A 16010-nucleotide genomic window follows, 5' to 3' on the forward strand; every position below is an offset into this window, starting at 1 on the left:
GCGATCTGGAACGCCATTTTGCCCTCGTCAGTATAGGTACATAATGCATACATGTTGCAACGCGAGCCCCTGGAGGATTAGAAAGCGCTTTATCGTTCGCAAAACGTACCTTCTGTCGCTGAACGTTGTGTGGTATATCTACCTTGTGGGGCCCGGCCCCCGGAGTCAGCAAGTAAGCTCGCGTAACTGAGTGTCTCGTGCCACGCGGGAGGATGGATCGTTACAAGACTGTATGTAAATGGAAGGATGAGGCTTAGAAGAACGATTCAATGGTAGTCAGTTGAAATAAATACTAGGACAGTGGGAGAGAATGGGGATATCAAACAAAAGGCAGGCAGATTGACTTGTCCCCCAGAGACGGGTCTTCTGCGATCTCGGCGGACGTCCTCACCTAGCTATTTATTTAGAGGTTCATAAACTCTCCTCTGATGGCATGCCGGACCCTTTCAACGGGCCCGTCAAGCCATATCAAAGGCAACTGGCTGTTGCGCTGTTGATTTCTCTCCACCTTTCGGCAAAGAGGATATCCGTGAGATGGGCCGGCCATAGTGCTATGGTTCGTCCTTAACTCCGCCGCCCGCCATAAGCAGCAGTATCAGTTGTATACAGTCCAGTTCGTGCGTGACGAAGGGTTGTCGAGCGTCAGGGTAGACATGCTCTTTGACAGCCCAAGGGATCTGCTGCTTTACTCGGAGGATGGGCGGAAGACGACAAGTCTCGGCGGTATACTTGCAGCACAAGTCCCAAGCCAAATGTGGGAGGTCCTTTGTGCAGCCGGCACAAAATTGTTATGCCGAATAATAGTTGTGTGCTCAAGCACCAATGCGGCAAATTACAGTCTGGGGATGCCCTCCACTTCTCCAAATTGCCCGGACTAAAATAACAGTCGTGGAACGTCCACGGAGGGACCGCGTAGTCGTCACAGATGGGAAGGGCTCTTCAAAATGGAGTCGATCGCGGCAAAAGGACCTCTAGGGTCCGTTTCACGTTGACAACAGGACAGTTCATTAATGATAATGACTAGACATCGCGGCGACATGGCTCTCTATCGATGCGCCGCAAGCTTTCGCCTGCAAGACTACATGTAGGTCCCACGGCCATGCTATAGGACACCTCAAACCCCATCCTTCGAGAAGTTGATTATATCGCTAACCCTGCACTGTTTTTCTGCCGGGGTTCTGTATGGTGTCAGTATCAAAACACTGCATTGGTTAGGACGGAGAAGGTGCACGAGCAAGAAAGCTCCTTCAACCACTGGTGCAAGCTGCTGGGGACACTTACCGCCTGCCGCCTCAAACGTCCCATTTGGTAAACGGCGGATACTCTTCGATGGTGTTAGCATGGTACTGTTGTACGGGGACAGCCAAATCATTATTTGACAGGGAACCTACTTGGGCTGAGCTCTGACCAGGCGCGATCTACAAAAAGAATTAATGTTAGCCTACATCTAGATCAACCTCCTCACCCTCGCGTGAGGAAAATACAGTCTTTCTGAGCCGGGGTGGGAACTCACAAAGGTAATATTATGGCCTCTCGATCTCATGAACTCCACTGTCTCGTTGTTATACGCGTACTCAAACGACACCTGGTTGGGAATGAGCTGATCGTGGAGACGTGGCTGTGCCAGTGCTTGTGGCGCTGTCATATTCTGGTCAAGTACATGGACCAGACTCTGAATTGTCGCGGTGATGATCCGCGATCCTCCTGCAGCACCAGTCACATAGTACAGCGTTCCGTTCTCGTACTCAACTATGGTGGGTGCGATGGATGATAATGGTCTCTTCCCTGGTCGTACATAGTTGGCCGGACTCGGGAGGTATCCAAAGGCATTCGATGATCCGGGGATGGAGAAGTCGTTCATCTCGTTGTTCATGATGACGCCCGTTTCTGGAACCAGAACTTGCGATCCGAACAACAAATTGATCGTCGTGGTCAAGGAGACGGCCATCCCCGAGCCATCTGCCGTAACAATGTGCGATGTACCCGGTGTTTCCAAGGACTCGATGCCCGCCGGATCGTACGCCGAGACGTTCAGGGTTCTCAGGTCAGAAATCTTGCTCCGGATATAACGCGCCGACGTGTCTGAGAGCATTTCATCTTGATACACCGACAGGTTGTGCACAAACGACGGGTCACCGAGATTGGTTCTCTCCCCATATCCAAACCTAATCGCTTCGTCTAATCGGTGAGTGCTCAGATTGACAGTCCCTGGTTGAAAGAAATCGGGATATAATTCCAAGGTCTTCAGCACGGAGAGAGCGACCTCACCAGAGCTCGGGGCACTACAACTGAATAGGCGGTAGCCTCGATAGGTGATGTTTGCTGTTGGTCGAATGGCGACAGTGTAATTATGCAGATCTTCGAGTGTCATGGTTCCATTGGCCGCTTGCACCGCTGCAATTGTAGCCTCTGCAATCGGCCCGTTATAGAACGCATCAGGTCCTTCCTCGGCGATGGTTTCGAGCGTGTCGGCATACCTCTTCCGTGTTATTGTGTCTCCCGCTCCTAGCAAGGTTCCATTTGGCGCGAAATCGATTGCCCAGTTTAGGTCATTCACGAGGAACATTGGCACTGCAGCTGAAGCCATGCCAGATTGCATATAACGCACCAAGTCCTCACTCACTGTCCAGCCATATCTCGCAGTCCTGATGGCTCCTTGCATCACCTGCTTCCAAGGGAGTTTGCCATAATTCTGGTGCAAGTAAGCCAGGCCTCGGACTTCTCCTGGAACTCCGCTGTCGAGCATGAGCTTGTGAACATGTCCTGTAACTCAATCACGTACCTCGCCAACCCCCCAAAAATGCTGGCCTTAGTGTTATTGTTGTACATGTCTTGAAAGGCAGCCGCAGGGGCTGTTTCTCGAAAATCTATAACTTCGTAGCTCCCATTTGATGTACGGACAATCATGAAACCTCCACCACCAATGCCGCTGTGATACATGCCAATAACTCCGGTGCAAAAGACGGTGCCGACGAGCTTTAAGACCGTCACTTTGGGCTATTTCCATGGACTCTAGGGAGGCTGACTTACCGCATCTGCAGCATTTCCACCCTGCCGGAGCAGGTCGATTCCAATCTCGCTACAAACACTGCTCTCGCTTGCTACGGCGCCCATCGAATCCGGCGCATACTGTTGTCGAATCTGAGGGAGGGGATTTGCGCCAGCCTGTTGCACCAACGGTGGGACGACCAAAGTACACACCAGCTGCAATAATGACAACATGATGGCCAGGTATATCGAAACCTTGAATGACCTTGGCGAGTGCGAAGGATTGAACGCACCGATAAAGAGTGACGAAGCCATGTTTTGGGACAGCAGCCCCGCTGCAGCTGGAAGCCCAAGCCGGCAGTTTTACACGTTGATCCAGGAGAAGGTAGATGCAATTTGAATTGCGGCTTCTGTGCCGGTCAGAAGACGATGGAGGCACGCGAGCCCTCACAAGACCCGTGACTCCAATAGCACCAGCAGGACAATCGTAGTCCCCTGAATGACGCAAGGAAACTTGTACTCCTCCAGTCACCAGCTTCAGTTACCGTTGCACTGCATGACAGCCCGAGGGATCGACGGACAAGCTCGTCAAACTGGGATGAAAATGTGACCAATGCCGCCGAAGGCGAAAAGCTGCGCAAGAACGAGAAAGAATGGGTGTATTTGATGCAAGATGAACCAGAGAATGGCACCGAAATGGGGGCCTGTTTAAAAGCAGAAGACAAGAGGTCAAAGAGCACAGGTGGGCCTGTGCCCACCAAGCATCCATGACGGAGAGTAACTGTCCAGTCCCATTTCCCGCTATATCGAGTACATAGTAATCATCCGTGTTCACCAAAGAGAAGAGTTTGTTGAGCAAGATAAACGATATCGCTAACATGGACCGAGGGCCGATCCCGATGCCCGGCGGATTTATCCGTCTTATCCTGAAGAAATGACTTGTACCACATTGGGGAGGCTGGTGTGCAGAGTAATAATGGAACTCCCTCCTTTTATCCCCTTTGCATGATTTTGAAAGATTGTGAGAGGAGGTCATGCCAAGAATTCCATGTCGGTGCTGGTAATAACACCGGCTTCGAGACAGTTCCTCTGCGTTTCGCGCAGCCTCGTCTGATGTCTCCCAGTGATGCTACATTTTGGAAGATCTAGCTTCGCCTTCACACGAGGATACCCCTGTCTTATGCATTCCCAACTGCTTCCTCAGGAGCTTGAAGGTTGCGTTTCTCGGCAAGGATGTCACCTCCCAGACATTTCCCCGCAATTTCTTGTATCCAGCCACTTGCTCGTCGACGGTGATCTGGATGTCCTTCAGCGCCTGAACCTTTTGTCTTCGCTCCTTTACGTGGTCTTTGAGCACCACGTACGCCGTGGGCAACTCGGTCATCTTGGTGGCGTCCCAGACCCCTCCAACCGCTGCATCCAAAACCGCAGGGTGGGAGACGATGTATGCTTCTAGTTCAGTCGGCGAGACCTGGAAGCCATTGTACTTGATCAGCTCCTTCGTCCTGCCTACGACCTGCAGATGACCTTCGGGAGAAATGGTACATACGTCACCCCTGAAAATTGCCATTAGCCCCTGACGCAACTGATGGAGTCTTCCCAGAGTAACTCTTCTCAAATTAAAATATTGGGTTCAGGGAGAAAGTAACGTACGTATTGTACCACCCGTCTCGGTCAAAGGCAGTGCGGTTCGCAGCAGGGTTGTCGACATAACCTGCCGTCATGTTGGGGCCTTTCAACCACAGCTCACCGGGTCCGCCTTCTGGGGCATCAGTACCATCTTCAAGCCTCAACGATCCAAGTATATTGGGCAGTAACGTCCCACTCTTGCCCAATGGCATGGGATCTCGGATCTTCTGCCATGTCACGTATGGAGCGGCCTCCGTCATCCCGTAAAGAGTCACTGTCTTCCATTTCCCGCGCCGTAGAAACTCGCGATAATCATCCTGCCTAAGGGGCAAAGGGCCGCAAGTCATGTGCCTGATGGTCGAGAAGTCGTACTTTGAGACTAGATCTGTGGTTGCTATAGTTAACGCGGTCATTGGCGATACTTGTGCCGCCGTCGCTCTCGTCCGATGGATGGTTTTCGCGTATGTCTCGAGGTCAAATGCTCCCATGATGATGTGCACCATGCCAGTCCACGGTCCAAGGAATAGGGGTATGGTGGCTGGGATGTCGTCGTCAGCATCGGTCGGAGTTGCCAATGGTCAACAACAGAGGGTGCCTGTTTAGTGAAAAGCAAACTCACTATTGGCGATGTGCACAAAGGGCGTATAGGAAACAATCCTCTCCTCTGGTGACCAATGATCCGGATCATGCGCCCACATTTGTAATACATTTGCGACATAGTTATATTGCGAGAGCCCGACCCCTTTGGGGTTACCGGTGGTGCCTGATGAGAGATGGATCGATGCCAGCCTGTTCCTGGTGTCTCGATAGTGAGGTATAGGTAGTTGCTCCGGGGAAATGAAATCCTCATAGAGGTTTCGGAGTCCTTTAGTGGTCGAGCCGATGGCAGTCAAAACTTCTGCATTCTTCAAATCTGGACAGTTTTGTTTCGCAAGTTCGATCGCCTCTATCACCTTCTCCAAAACTTTCGAGTACACTATTATGAATGCCGGCTTTGACACTGTTAGGGCGTGAGCAATCTCCCCCACCTTCAGCTGGTGATTGATGGGACAAAATACACCACCCAGCCAGAGAACCGCGTGGACAGCTTCGATGTAGGCAACGCTGTTCGGGAGGATAACGGCCCATCGACTTTGGTCCTTGGGGCTGTACTGCTGCGTCAGGCCTGTTGCAAGTTTCCCGGCATTCGAGCGAAGCTGACCTATAGTTAGGGTGCGGTCTTCGACATCATCCTGAGCGATGACATGGCCGGATTGCAGAGCTGGGGAGCGTGCGCTGCTATGGAGGAGCTCTGTAAGGTTGAGGTCTTCCGGAATAGCAATATCTGGATCTCCGGATCTATATATCTTCATTTTTCTGTATCACCAATTTTGTTTCTCGTGGCAGAAGTTTAGTGTCAGGAAGGTGTTAGGCTCCAAGCCCTCTCTAACTCATCTATGAAGACGAGTCAACGGTTTGAGTTGACGTGTACGGAGGCGTTGATGGTTGCTTCGCAAGATTTCCCACCGAATGCCTCGGAAATCCTGTTTGTGCCCATTGACCGTCAAAAGCCGGGGCCCCGCAAGATTAAACCCCTCATGCAAACCTCGGTTCTTGCCACTGCTAGCTGTGTGGCTGCCCTCAGTACTCGGCGTCTGGAGACAATAATAGTCCATGAGTTGAGATGCTCACACTGTACGACTTTCAGGCAATCGGTTCTGCAAAGCCGAAGATCGGTGAGCCATATCGTGGTTCGAGGTGTAAAATCTTAGCTCCTACCACAACATCCGCCAGATAGATCTCAGAAGGGTCAAGCAGATGACAGACACGTGTTTGCTGTGTTGCGGTTCCAGCTCAGCTTTCTGCCTCCACCTTTCCTCTCCGCCGGACACCTCTCGGCGATTCTCCGAGCATTGCGCTCCAGTGCAGAGTGCATATTGTAACTTAGCTGTGAACGTTCGGAGTCAGATTATTGGCGCTTCGGCAAACCAATTTATTGTGCAAAGCACTCCCGCAGACCAACAAGCTCGGTGGCGAGCCCAGTGAGGGCATCAATTTGTCTCAGACATTCCTAAGAGGAAGAGTAGAGCATTGATCGACAAATCCAACACCCTGAAGCAGGGGCCTCCTTGTCATTTCCGCATCGCTTGTAACCACATGCCAGACTCGATTTTCCCGCTCGTGCTGACCATCAGATCCGACGCGCGACACTACTTGTATTCATCACTCTGAAGGGACTGTACTCCTGGCATCGTAAGGAACTCCAGCGTCGATGCTTTCCACTTGGATCTGTCGATCTTTTGCAACCCTGTTCTCTTTAGGTATTGTGACCCAGCCTCGCCAGCTTCATGATTCTTACGAGTATGTAATACCTATGCACCCAGTAGGCTGGAAGATGCAAACTGCAATTGCTCATTTGCCAATAACGAGGGCGCAGAAAGGGGCCCAGTCAGGGTCCTGGGTGGATTTTTCCCTGATCTGCCGGAGAATTTCTTGATGTCGCCATGGCTCTATGATTGGCGGTTATCCATGATGGCCGGTTGAGAAGCGAACCAGTGTGAAAGCTGCCGACTTAGCCGGAGCGCAAAGCCCTGATGATGTCAATCTACGCGGGATCGAAGGTCGGTGGGCGGCCTAGAACTTTTGATGGACATGAGATATACCGCATTCACAAAAGGTGGCATCTTTAAGCATCTCACCATTCACTCCCCTTCGGACTTTCCCAGATCTGATTTTGGTCAAGGGGGTTCTGGGTCCGTGATCTCATTCTGCACGTTCGAATCAGAGTGGGTGGAGAGAGGGAATCTGTCCCTCACCCCTTACGTTGAGCAGATCGTTTTTCTCTCTGCCACAGAATCCCTGACACGACGCGGGGGTTGAGATACGGCAAGGACAGTTGCGAGTACCGGAGTACAGAGGACCTGTACGTAACCAGCACCGATTGCAAAAGGGTCCAATGAGATAGGAGTGATGGGCCATTGCAGGGTAGTGGGTAGCTGGAGTAGAGTCCATCAAGGTCTAGACCCGGTCATGGCTGCGGTCGTCCAACGACATGTCTCCATCTCTTTTCTTTTCTGTTGCTCACACCCCGACAAAACGCTCAGTGAGGGCCTCTGCTGACGGCCGCAAAAGGGTCTTTCCGAGGGATCGATGCCACTGGCGTCATGCCACATGCAGCCTACAAGTATTAGATTTTGGCTTGTATTATTAAAACAACTTCCACATTTCGAACAATGGCGGCAAGATGGCTCGACCAGGCCTGGCAAGGAAAAACGGTGGCTTGTGCGAATAAGTGCTCCATGTTTCCATTCGGCTCTTGGACATGAGGATACGGGGTATATATTTGTTGACAGGTCGCCTCTACTACTGCATCTGGCTCCGTCGGTGCCGCCTGTGAGATGAAGGCCCAGCTTCCGGCGCTGTTGGGGGCGGCCATTAAGTTTGCCCAAGTCCGCTCTCGCCGCCTCAGCCAGCTGGATGTACGAGGTACAAATGTGGATTTCGGCGCGGCGTGCACAAAACTAGATAGGTCCATAAAGTTGAAAGGGGGAAAAGTCAAAAAAGATTTTGTACGATTCCCCGAGATGAAGAGTGGTGGCATGTAGTTGGCTGTAGGAACTCTTCAGAACGCTGTCTGCTCAATGTGCGAGCGAGGTGAGCAGTCAGGGCTTAGCTCCTCCAGACCCAAATACCACTCTGCCTTAATCAATAGCTAATCCCGCCGCACGGGTCTCACCTTGTGTGCGCACGCACCTACCAACCTAGGTACTCCGTACTCTGGAGCCCTTGCCTGGCTCCGTTTTATGGTCCTTGACTAGTACTCCGTACCACAATTCGAACTCTCTTCCACGAGTACCCTTCCCTCACCATATTCCCTCCGCCCCCTCTCACGCTCTGCTCGCCCTCCTAGACATAAACCAATCTTACCTTGCGACTGTCCGCTCCCTCCGATCCATTTCCTGTGGCCAACCCAGTTCGCACCTAGCCCTGGGCCTCATATTTCGACCGGAAATCCCCTCCCGACAAATCCACATCCCCGAGCTTGATTTGTATCACACTTCGGGCCTACGACAAATGAAGGCCTTTGTGGCCTCAATTTGGATTCGCAATAGAACGTCTGCGGCCGGACCCTGCGAATGTCTATGAGAACAGATACTTCCCCAATCCGTCAGAGCCTGGTGTTTGAGGGTGGGAGGTAACACCAAATGGCAGTGATGGCCGAACCACCGGATACTAGGCCGTCCCTGCCGCTCATCGAACGACAATCATTATGTCTCCCCAGCATCGAGCCCGGCGTGCCCGCACAATACGGAGAGGATGGTTTCCTTCAGAACCTTGCGAGGCATTTCCCTTCCCGGGAGAACAATGCTCTCGAGAAGCTGGTGCAGCTGAAGCGGGAACTCAAGATATCGGACACCGAATCGTTTTGGAAAAAGCTCATGGAGGGCATGACGGAGATTTGTCATGCGCAATACGGCTTCGTCGCAAAGAGGATATTGTCCGACGACCACCATTCAGCGGTAGAAATGCCTCCGTTTGGCGAGTCAGGTTCATGTCTTCTGGGCGTCGCTTTCTATTATAACGATGGCGACAAGCAGAAAGCCATGCACCGCGACTACAAATATCTTGCTTGGGGCTCGCCCTGCGCCTATATGAAGCACGACAAAGTCTTCCTAATCCCTGAGCACATGAGTTCGTTCATCACTCACAACCCCAATGCTCTTCCCTTCCCAGCAGAAGGCTATATCGGGATTCCCTTATTTGCAGACGGGAAGTGTTTTGCCCATTTTGGCATGATGTGGACTCAAGAAGGCTTGGACCGACGAGAGACTACTTGGAGTTACACCGAACTTTTGTTACATTCGTTGGAAGACATGATTGTTGAGCGTCTCCTAAGCGGCCAAGGATTCGTAAAGCCTCGCAGCCGAAACACCAGCACAGCTCGACTGACCCATGTTATCCCGCGTGAAGCAATTACACCTGGAACCCAATCTCTGAAGCCATACGCCAAAAGTCTGTCGCATGAACTAAGAACACCAATGCAGGGTGTGGTAGGAATGCTGGATGTCATGCATGCGACGGTACAAGAACAGATTGAGGCTGTCTCAGATGCCTCTCTTCGCCTGGTTTTTCGCAGCCTCAGAGACAACATCGAGATCATCCAAGACAGCGCCAAAAGGGCTGTCGAAGCTGCCGATAACGTCGTCCATGCCTACGACATGAACATGCAAATCCCTGACACACCCTCAAATGAGAACGAATCACCAGCAACAACGTCCACTGGCTACTTCGATCACAAACCTGCCAGATTGATTGAAGGGAGTGATATTCATTTCAACTCATACAAGCGCCGCCGAAGTAGTCCAACAACCTGGAACTTTGGTAACGCCACTAAGATGCGACAGGTTGGACCATCGACTCGCGTCAATGTCTCTCCCAAGAGCAACACAAGCAAGATTCTAGCTCCGCAAGCCTCATCACTGCAAACGAACCCATCTGACGACCGCGTTCCCACGATCGTCACTCCAATGCAAGATTGTGTCACACCTGGCAATCTAAATCCTTCCAAGCTGTCTCCAACAGAAAGTGACGCGTTCCCAACCCCAGGATTGAAACACTGCCGGATTCGAGAGCTGATACCCATGGTGATCTACGAGTCTCTACGTGTCGGAGGTAGACCTGATTCCGCCATTGGGGAACCCACCGACTTGGGTGAGAGAATTGTGGTCAGATCACGCTCATCGAATGGGCACATTTCCCAGAAGATCATTGAATGGTCGGTGGCTGATAATGTCCCCGAGACTCTTTTTGCAGATGAACGAGACCTGACCAAATTGGTGTCAGCTGTGTTGCTGAACGCCATCAAGTTCACAGAAGAGGGCAGCATTACTTTAAATGCCCGCCTCTCAAAGAGCCAAAGATTTCTGGTCATCAACTGCAAAGACACTGGTGATGGGATCCCGGAAGATTTTCAGCCCGAGTTGTTCAAACCATTCTCTCGGGAGGATGACTCGTTGACCCGGTCAAAGGAAGGTCTCGGTCTCGGTCTTCTGGTTGCCAAAGGACTGGCGCGTCGTCTTGGGGGGGATATCATCCTCGTAGCTTCAGATGTTTCTGGCCCAAACAAGGGTTCTGAATTCGAGATCAAGGTGCCTTTTGAACCTAACGATAGTGCGACAAGTCGTTCTGGTACTCCTCATAGTAGAACCCCGGAGATTTCGAAAAGCGGGTCCCAGCCGACTGCCACGTTAGCACCTCCAGAGGTATCACCAAACGGCCACAAGCATCCGAGACCATCGAAGATATCCATGCCATCTATGGGAGAGCATTGCACTCGTGGACCGCATACTCCGGCTCGGACAACCCCGCTGAAGAAGGATACGTACGATCGACAACTAGCGCAGAAGCATCCTCTTACCTTCTTGGTTGCGGAAGATAACAAAATCAACCGAAAATTACTCGTAAGCATGCTCGGAAAGCTGGGATACAAGGACGTGCACGAGGCTTTCGATGGGAAGGAAGCAGTCAGAATCATGCGGGAAATCCACAATAGGGGAAGAAGTTGCGGCAAATTAAACGGGAAACGAGCCGGAAAAAGGGTAGACGTCGTCTTGATGGACCTCTGGATGCCCGAAATGGATGGTTATGAGGCAACCGAGCATATATTGGAGATGTTCCAACATCCTCAAGACGACAATGGAGCCGACTGTGGCCGCATGACGCCACCCATTGTCCTGGCTGTCAGCGCTGATGTCACAGACGAGGCCATCGACCGGGCGACAAAGACGGGAATGGAAGGATTCATGACGAAACCTTACAAACTGGCAGACTTACAGAAATTGATTGTTGAATTTTGCGTCCGAAGCGATGGCGTGGTTGCTGGCCCAGATTGATACGGCAAGATTTCAAAAGAGAGAAAACTGGATCCTCCCCAGCCATTGGGGGATTCGTTCCTTCGATTATCTTGTATATACTTGTAAGATGCTTTGTATGTCACGATACACATGACGAGATGGTTAGAAGCAATATGATACCCATTCAGGACGAATGCAGAACTATTGTGTTCGAAACGACGTAGGATGTACTCGGTGTGTACCGAGGACGAAGCCTCGAAAGGTCCCTGCGTACGTCAGCCTGGCGAGCTGAATATTAGCCACCTAAGTCTAGCTTCAGCTTCCCAGAGACGCAGCTATGTACCACCTTTATACAGACCCTGTCGTCCCCGGACCATGAGGTATTTCTACATAATACCTGCAAGTCGAACGCACTCCCTGTGACTAGATTCTCAAGTGTCGAAAGATCAATATTGCAAATGCGTTATCCCACCTCGGGACGCGAGTCGCGGCGTTTGTGTTGAATATTCCAACCCGACTCTGCGAGAGCTCAATGCTAGTTTGCCAACCTACGAATATCTTGCCAGGCGGAAGTTCAGCACTAACGGATCCAGATGAAAATCCCTTCCTTGATACGTCCGTCCTATTCATAGATTTGCCCAAAAGAAGTCGATCTCTAGTACTCGAGGTCCCTCAATAAGAATTCCCGTATTTGCCCACCACCAACGGACTGAATATTTCCTTGTAAGCTGGATTTTGCAGCTCGATGGCTTGCCTCATCTTCAATCCATGACCTCAAACTATATTTTGGCCTCCGAGGAACAAAGTCAGCCGGTTGGCCCTAATAATTGGCCAAGCCACCAGCGGCAAGAGTGGACGATGGTCGGGTTGCTAACAATCTACAGCATGGTTGGGCACTGGCAAAAAAATCCGGTTTCAGAGAAAATTGCTCGCGGTCCAGGGTATACCTACGCAAAACCACTACGTCGGGCTAAGGTCTATTACCTATTCTCACTGTTTAAGAGAATGTGCCTCGACTTCGACAGTCCAACTCGAAAACGCCAACAGTCAGTAGCGTCCCCGTACGACAGTCCACAGAGGCATCAGCTGTACCGATCACTCGCACCAGCTGGGGGTAATATCGGTAATACAAATTCGAAGCCTCGACCAGAAAAAGAACCAAACAGAGAAGACCTACATATTCAACAAATAGGGAATGTCACAGTGAGGACCTCCCAGAATTATATTACACCCGCCAGTGATCCCAGCGGTTTCGCTACATGTATATCAGCTTCAGTACTGGCTAATGGAATTGTCTCAGCAATGCGGCTTCACATGCCCATACGCTGTCTCCTAGTTACATGAAGAACAAGACTGAGATGAAATATCTCGAGCCTCCCTGGGTTTACGCAGATCGGGCAGTCCCTTGCGCCGAGCACCTGGGCTCTTGTGCGTGCCTCGAGCTCGTGTACCGATCACATTCACTGGGAACCCTGCATCGCGGGATCTTGTGGGTTACAGTTGGAGGCGTGCTCTGTATTTGGGGGTTTGGAAGATGTTTCTTTGTGTCAGTCAGATCGATTCGACGTCTCCCCCCGAGCACAGAGAGCCAGACTTCAAGCCCAACCAGTGCCACCCACCGCCTCAAGCACTGGATCGCATCATACACCCGTCGATATCTCCTCCCGGAGGCCTTCCGACCCATCTTTGGAGGGACCAGCCGATATCAGATGTTGATCTTGTTGGCATTAGTCGCCTATCTTGTCATCTTTTCATTTGCGGGCTTCGAATTTTCTGGTTGCATGGCATCTGAGGAGGAAAGACCCGCAGGTTACAGCAATCGCACGAGTTTTGCTCTCTGGCTGAGCCGAAGCGGTGTCTTTGCCATCGCGCTGACTCCTTTATCAGTCATGCTCTCAACTCGGAAATCGCCCCTCTCAGCAATCACTGGTGTGCCCCATCAACACTTCAGTTTCTTGCATCGGTGGCTAAGATACATAATTTTCATACAGGCAACAATGCACGCAATCAGCTGGTGTGTGGGTTAATCGAGAATGTATCAACTTCACCAGAATGTTGGATTGAAGTGGGTTCAACACATATAAATCATTTAGGACGTTCTCGCAATGAGTTTCCTTGCGATTTTTGGTGGTACTCAGCATACCGAGGGCAATTCGCAGGACAAGGTATGAATTCTTCTGAAAGTGTCATTATGTGATGGCCATGCTCTACATCGGAGCCTGCTGGGGTCACTTGTAGAGGCTTGATTGCTATCTGATCCCATCGTTAGCCATTTGTTTCATCGATTGTGATGCATGTCTTGTTGGAAGAGTGCCGGTCCAGCAACTGCCACCATCACCCGCTTTCGTGATGCTCTCAATGGAGATGTTATCCGCTTGGATTTCATTCATCCAAAGAAGAGATGGAATATTGGACAGCATCTCTACCTCTGCTTGCCGGAGACCACCATTTGGCAATCGCATCCGTTCACTCCATTAAGCCTTCCAAGGGACTATGGAAGTGGGTCGGTGCACTCGTATTTCGTGCGGGCGAGGATGAGAGATATGAGGATTCTCGCAGACTTGGGCCATGAGAAGTGTGTCACTATTCCGGATATTGCGATAATACGCGACGGCCCTCCCTCGACAACTCCAGCCATCCTGACAGAACCAAATGGCCAATCGATCGTGAACCAGTTGCCTTCAGACGCTAATGTACTCTGCATCGCTGGCGGGACACGGGTGACATTTGTTCTTCCCGTGCTGCTAAGTCTATTGAATCCGTCGCCTGTCCCAGATCGGAAAGTCGAGTTGATTTGAGTCATTCGGGGGGAGCACATCTCTTGGATCGAGGAGGAGCTTGACCAACTACATCGAGCTGCAGCCTTCCACCATCTACAGATCGTCGTCTCCATTACATGGGGGCATGTGCTGGAGCTCTGTGGATATGACTTCAGTCTGGGCAGTTTCTCGGAAGATCGATCGGCGGCCGACATTGTTGAGGAGTTCTCTACACTAGAATCGACGAGAGCGGACGAGTTTAACAAGGAAAGGGGCACTAAGATTTGCAATGTATGCTTCTCGATGCATACAAGCACCTCTGTTGGCTCGGCGTCAGACCCAAACCGTCCTGACTTTGGCCTTCTCGTCAGCGATTTCGTGGATACGACCACCCAGGGACCTGAGATCGTCTTCGCCAGTGGACCAGCAGGCATGATCACAGAGCTGCGCCGTATCATCTCAGGGCTCAACTTGGGGGGAGGAAGGTATGGAATGGAATGAGAGATTCGATGTCAAACTCGTTTGCGACGACCGCATGGAATGGTAGATAATGTAGGATTTGGAAGAAGTTGGTGACAGTGTCCCCTTTTCTGTGTCTGGCCAATCACGAGACTTCTACTACCTCCTTGGCTGCTTCCATTTCTCCGCCTCGCAAGGCACTGTCCATTACATACATTCGTTCCTCATCCGTTCAATCTGTTCTCTCGAGTCTTCCTGCTTTGCTTTTCTCTGCTATGCACATGCGCTTCCAACGACTCGTGGATATCTCTTTTCAGTAAAACTCTGAAGCCTATATCCTCAATATCGCGCCTGAACAAACTTCCGTTGCACGAAGCATACGCCTCCTTTTCGGCACCGGCTGCACCACCTCAAGGAAGGCATCTAAAATGCCTACGCCGTTAGATAAGGCGATGCAATCTCGTGTATGTGGCCTCTTCTTATCCTGAGCCTGTCCATAGCTCACTGGCTCTATACTTTATTTCATCACTTCAGCCCCAGAGGCACCAGATTGCTCAAGCTGACATGGCCACTAGAATCTTCTCTTTGGTTTGTCTTTCTCGAATCTACTTTCTGGACTTTTGTCTCGGACGATCTTTGTGTATTCTGTATCCTCGGATGAGCACCCACATACTTGACGGCACCGCTATCGATTTTTCGTTGGCGCTTTGCAATCTCTAAACGAATAGGGCACCCGATAAAGTCCAAACCTGAGCATGGCACCTGACTTTTTCTCTCTCTTATTAGGTTTTGCGGGTTTGGTGACTATCGCGTCGCTGTGGAATATGTTGGGAGGGGATATGTTCCCTGCTGAGAGTGATCCCACCGGCGGTACGATTTATCCTGATACCCAACAATGTCCTCGGTGGCTCTGGACACCGCAGCAAACACGAAGCTAATGTCTACAGATCCGGAATACTGGACGGAAACAGAATTGAAGCGGTGGCTGAAGCTGGTGAGTCTGCGGTTGTGTCTCGTGTTCTCCCGCCGCTCAGGTGCGGAATCTAAGCATGCAAAATTGACGCAGATTATAGAGGAATCTAGCGCCCAACACCAGAATGACTAGAGCTGAGCTCTTGGAACGAGTTAAGGCGAGCATGAAACCCCGAACGACTTCTTGAATCTATGCGCGGAGCTCGAGAAGTATCAGGACGAAATCAGCTGTTGCTATCTTCCCTCCATTACAAGTAGACGCGTACTATTGCAGGAACGACGAAGCTTGAGCGAGTTGCGAACATGCACATGAACTATGGTAACAGAATGGGTTAGCAAGTATTCCAAAGCGACTGCACAGGCGCGTTTT

At 51.1% G+C, this 16010-nt stretch overlaps 4 protein-coding genes across 4 annotated transcripts; 2 read left to right on the top strand and 2 right to left on the bottom strand.

The window, feature by feature from the left end:
- Positions 1 to 1140: 1140 nt before the first annotated feature.
- On the bottom strand, positions 1141 to 3222 carry Z519_01940 (gamma-glutamyltransferase; the record flags this gene model as incomplete). The annotated part of the gene is made up of 6 exons (XM_016759697.1): positions 1141 to 1178; positions 1282 to 1324; positions 1392 to 1418; positions 1514 to 2735; positions 2783 to 2976; positions 3031 to 3222. The coding sequence occupies 6 exons, from the start codon at positions 3220 to 3222 to the stop codon at positions 1141 to 1143; spliced, it is 1716 nt and encodes a 571-aa protein (XP_016623218.1).
- Positions 3223 to 4117: 895 nt separating this feature from the next.
- Z519_01941 (uncharacterized protein) lies at positions 4118 to 5969 on the bottom strand (the record flags this gene model as incomplete). The annotated part of the gene is made up of 3 exons (XM_016759698.1): positions 4118 to 4544; positions 4642 to 5155; positions 5237 to 5969. The coding sequence occupies 3 exons, from the start codon at positions 5967 to 5969 to the stop codon at positions 4118 to 4120; spliced, it is 1674 nt and encodes a 557-aa protein (XP_016623219.1).
- A 2841-nt stretch (positions 5970 to 8810) lies between these two features.
- On the top strand, positions 8811 to 11489 carry Z519_01942 (uncharacterized protein; the record flags this gene model as incomplete). Its single annotated transcript, XM_016759699.1, has 1 exon — positions 8811 to 11489. One exon carries the CDS (start codon positions 8811 to 8813, stop codon positions 11487 to 11489), a length of 2679 nt encoding a protein of 892 aa, XP_016623220.1.
- Positions 11490 to 13555: 2066 nt separating this feature from the next.
- On the top strand, positions 13556 to 14248 carry Z519_01943 (uncharacterized protein; the record flags this gene model as incomplete). Its single annotated transcript, XM_016759700.1, has 2 exons — positions 13556 to 13615; positions 13760 to 14248. The coding sequence occupies 2 exons, from the start codon at positions 13556 to 13558 to the stop codon at positions 14246 to 14248; spliced, it is 549 nt and encodes a 182-aa protein (XP_016623221.1).
- Positions 14249 to 16010: the final 1762 nt, after the last annotated feature.

The sequence above is a fragment of the Cladophialophora bantiana genome (assembly GCF_000835475.1).
Source record: "Cladophialophora bantiana CBS 173.52 unplaced genomic scaffold supercont1.3, whole genome shotgun sequence".
In the NCBI taxonomy this organism is placed as follows: domain Eukaryota; kingdom Fungi; phylum Ascomycota; class Eurotiomycetes; order Chaetothyriales; family Herpotrichiellaceae; genus Cladophialophora; species Cladophialophora bantiana.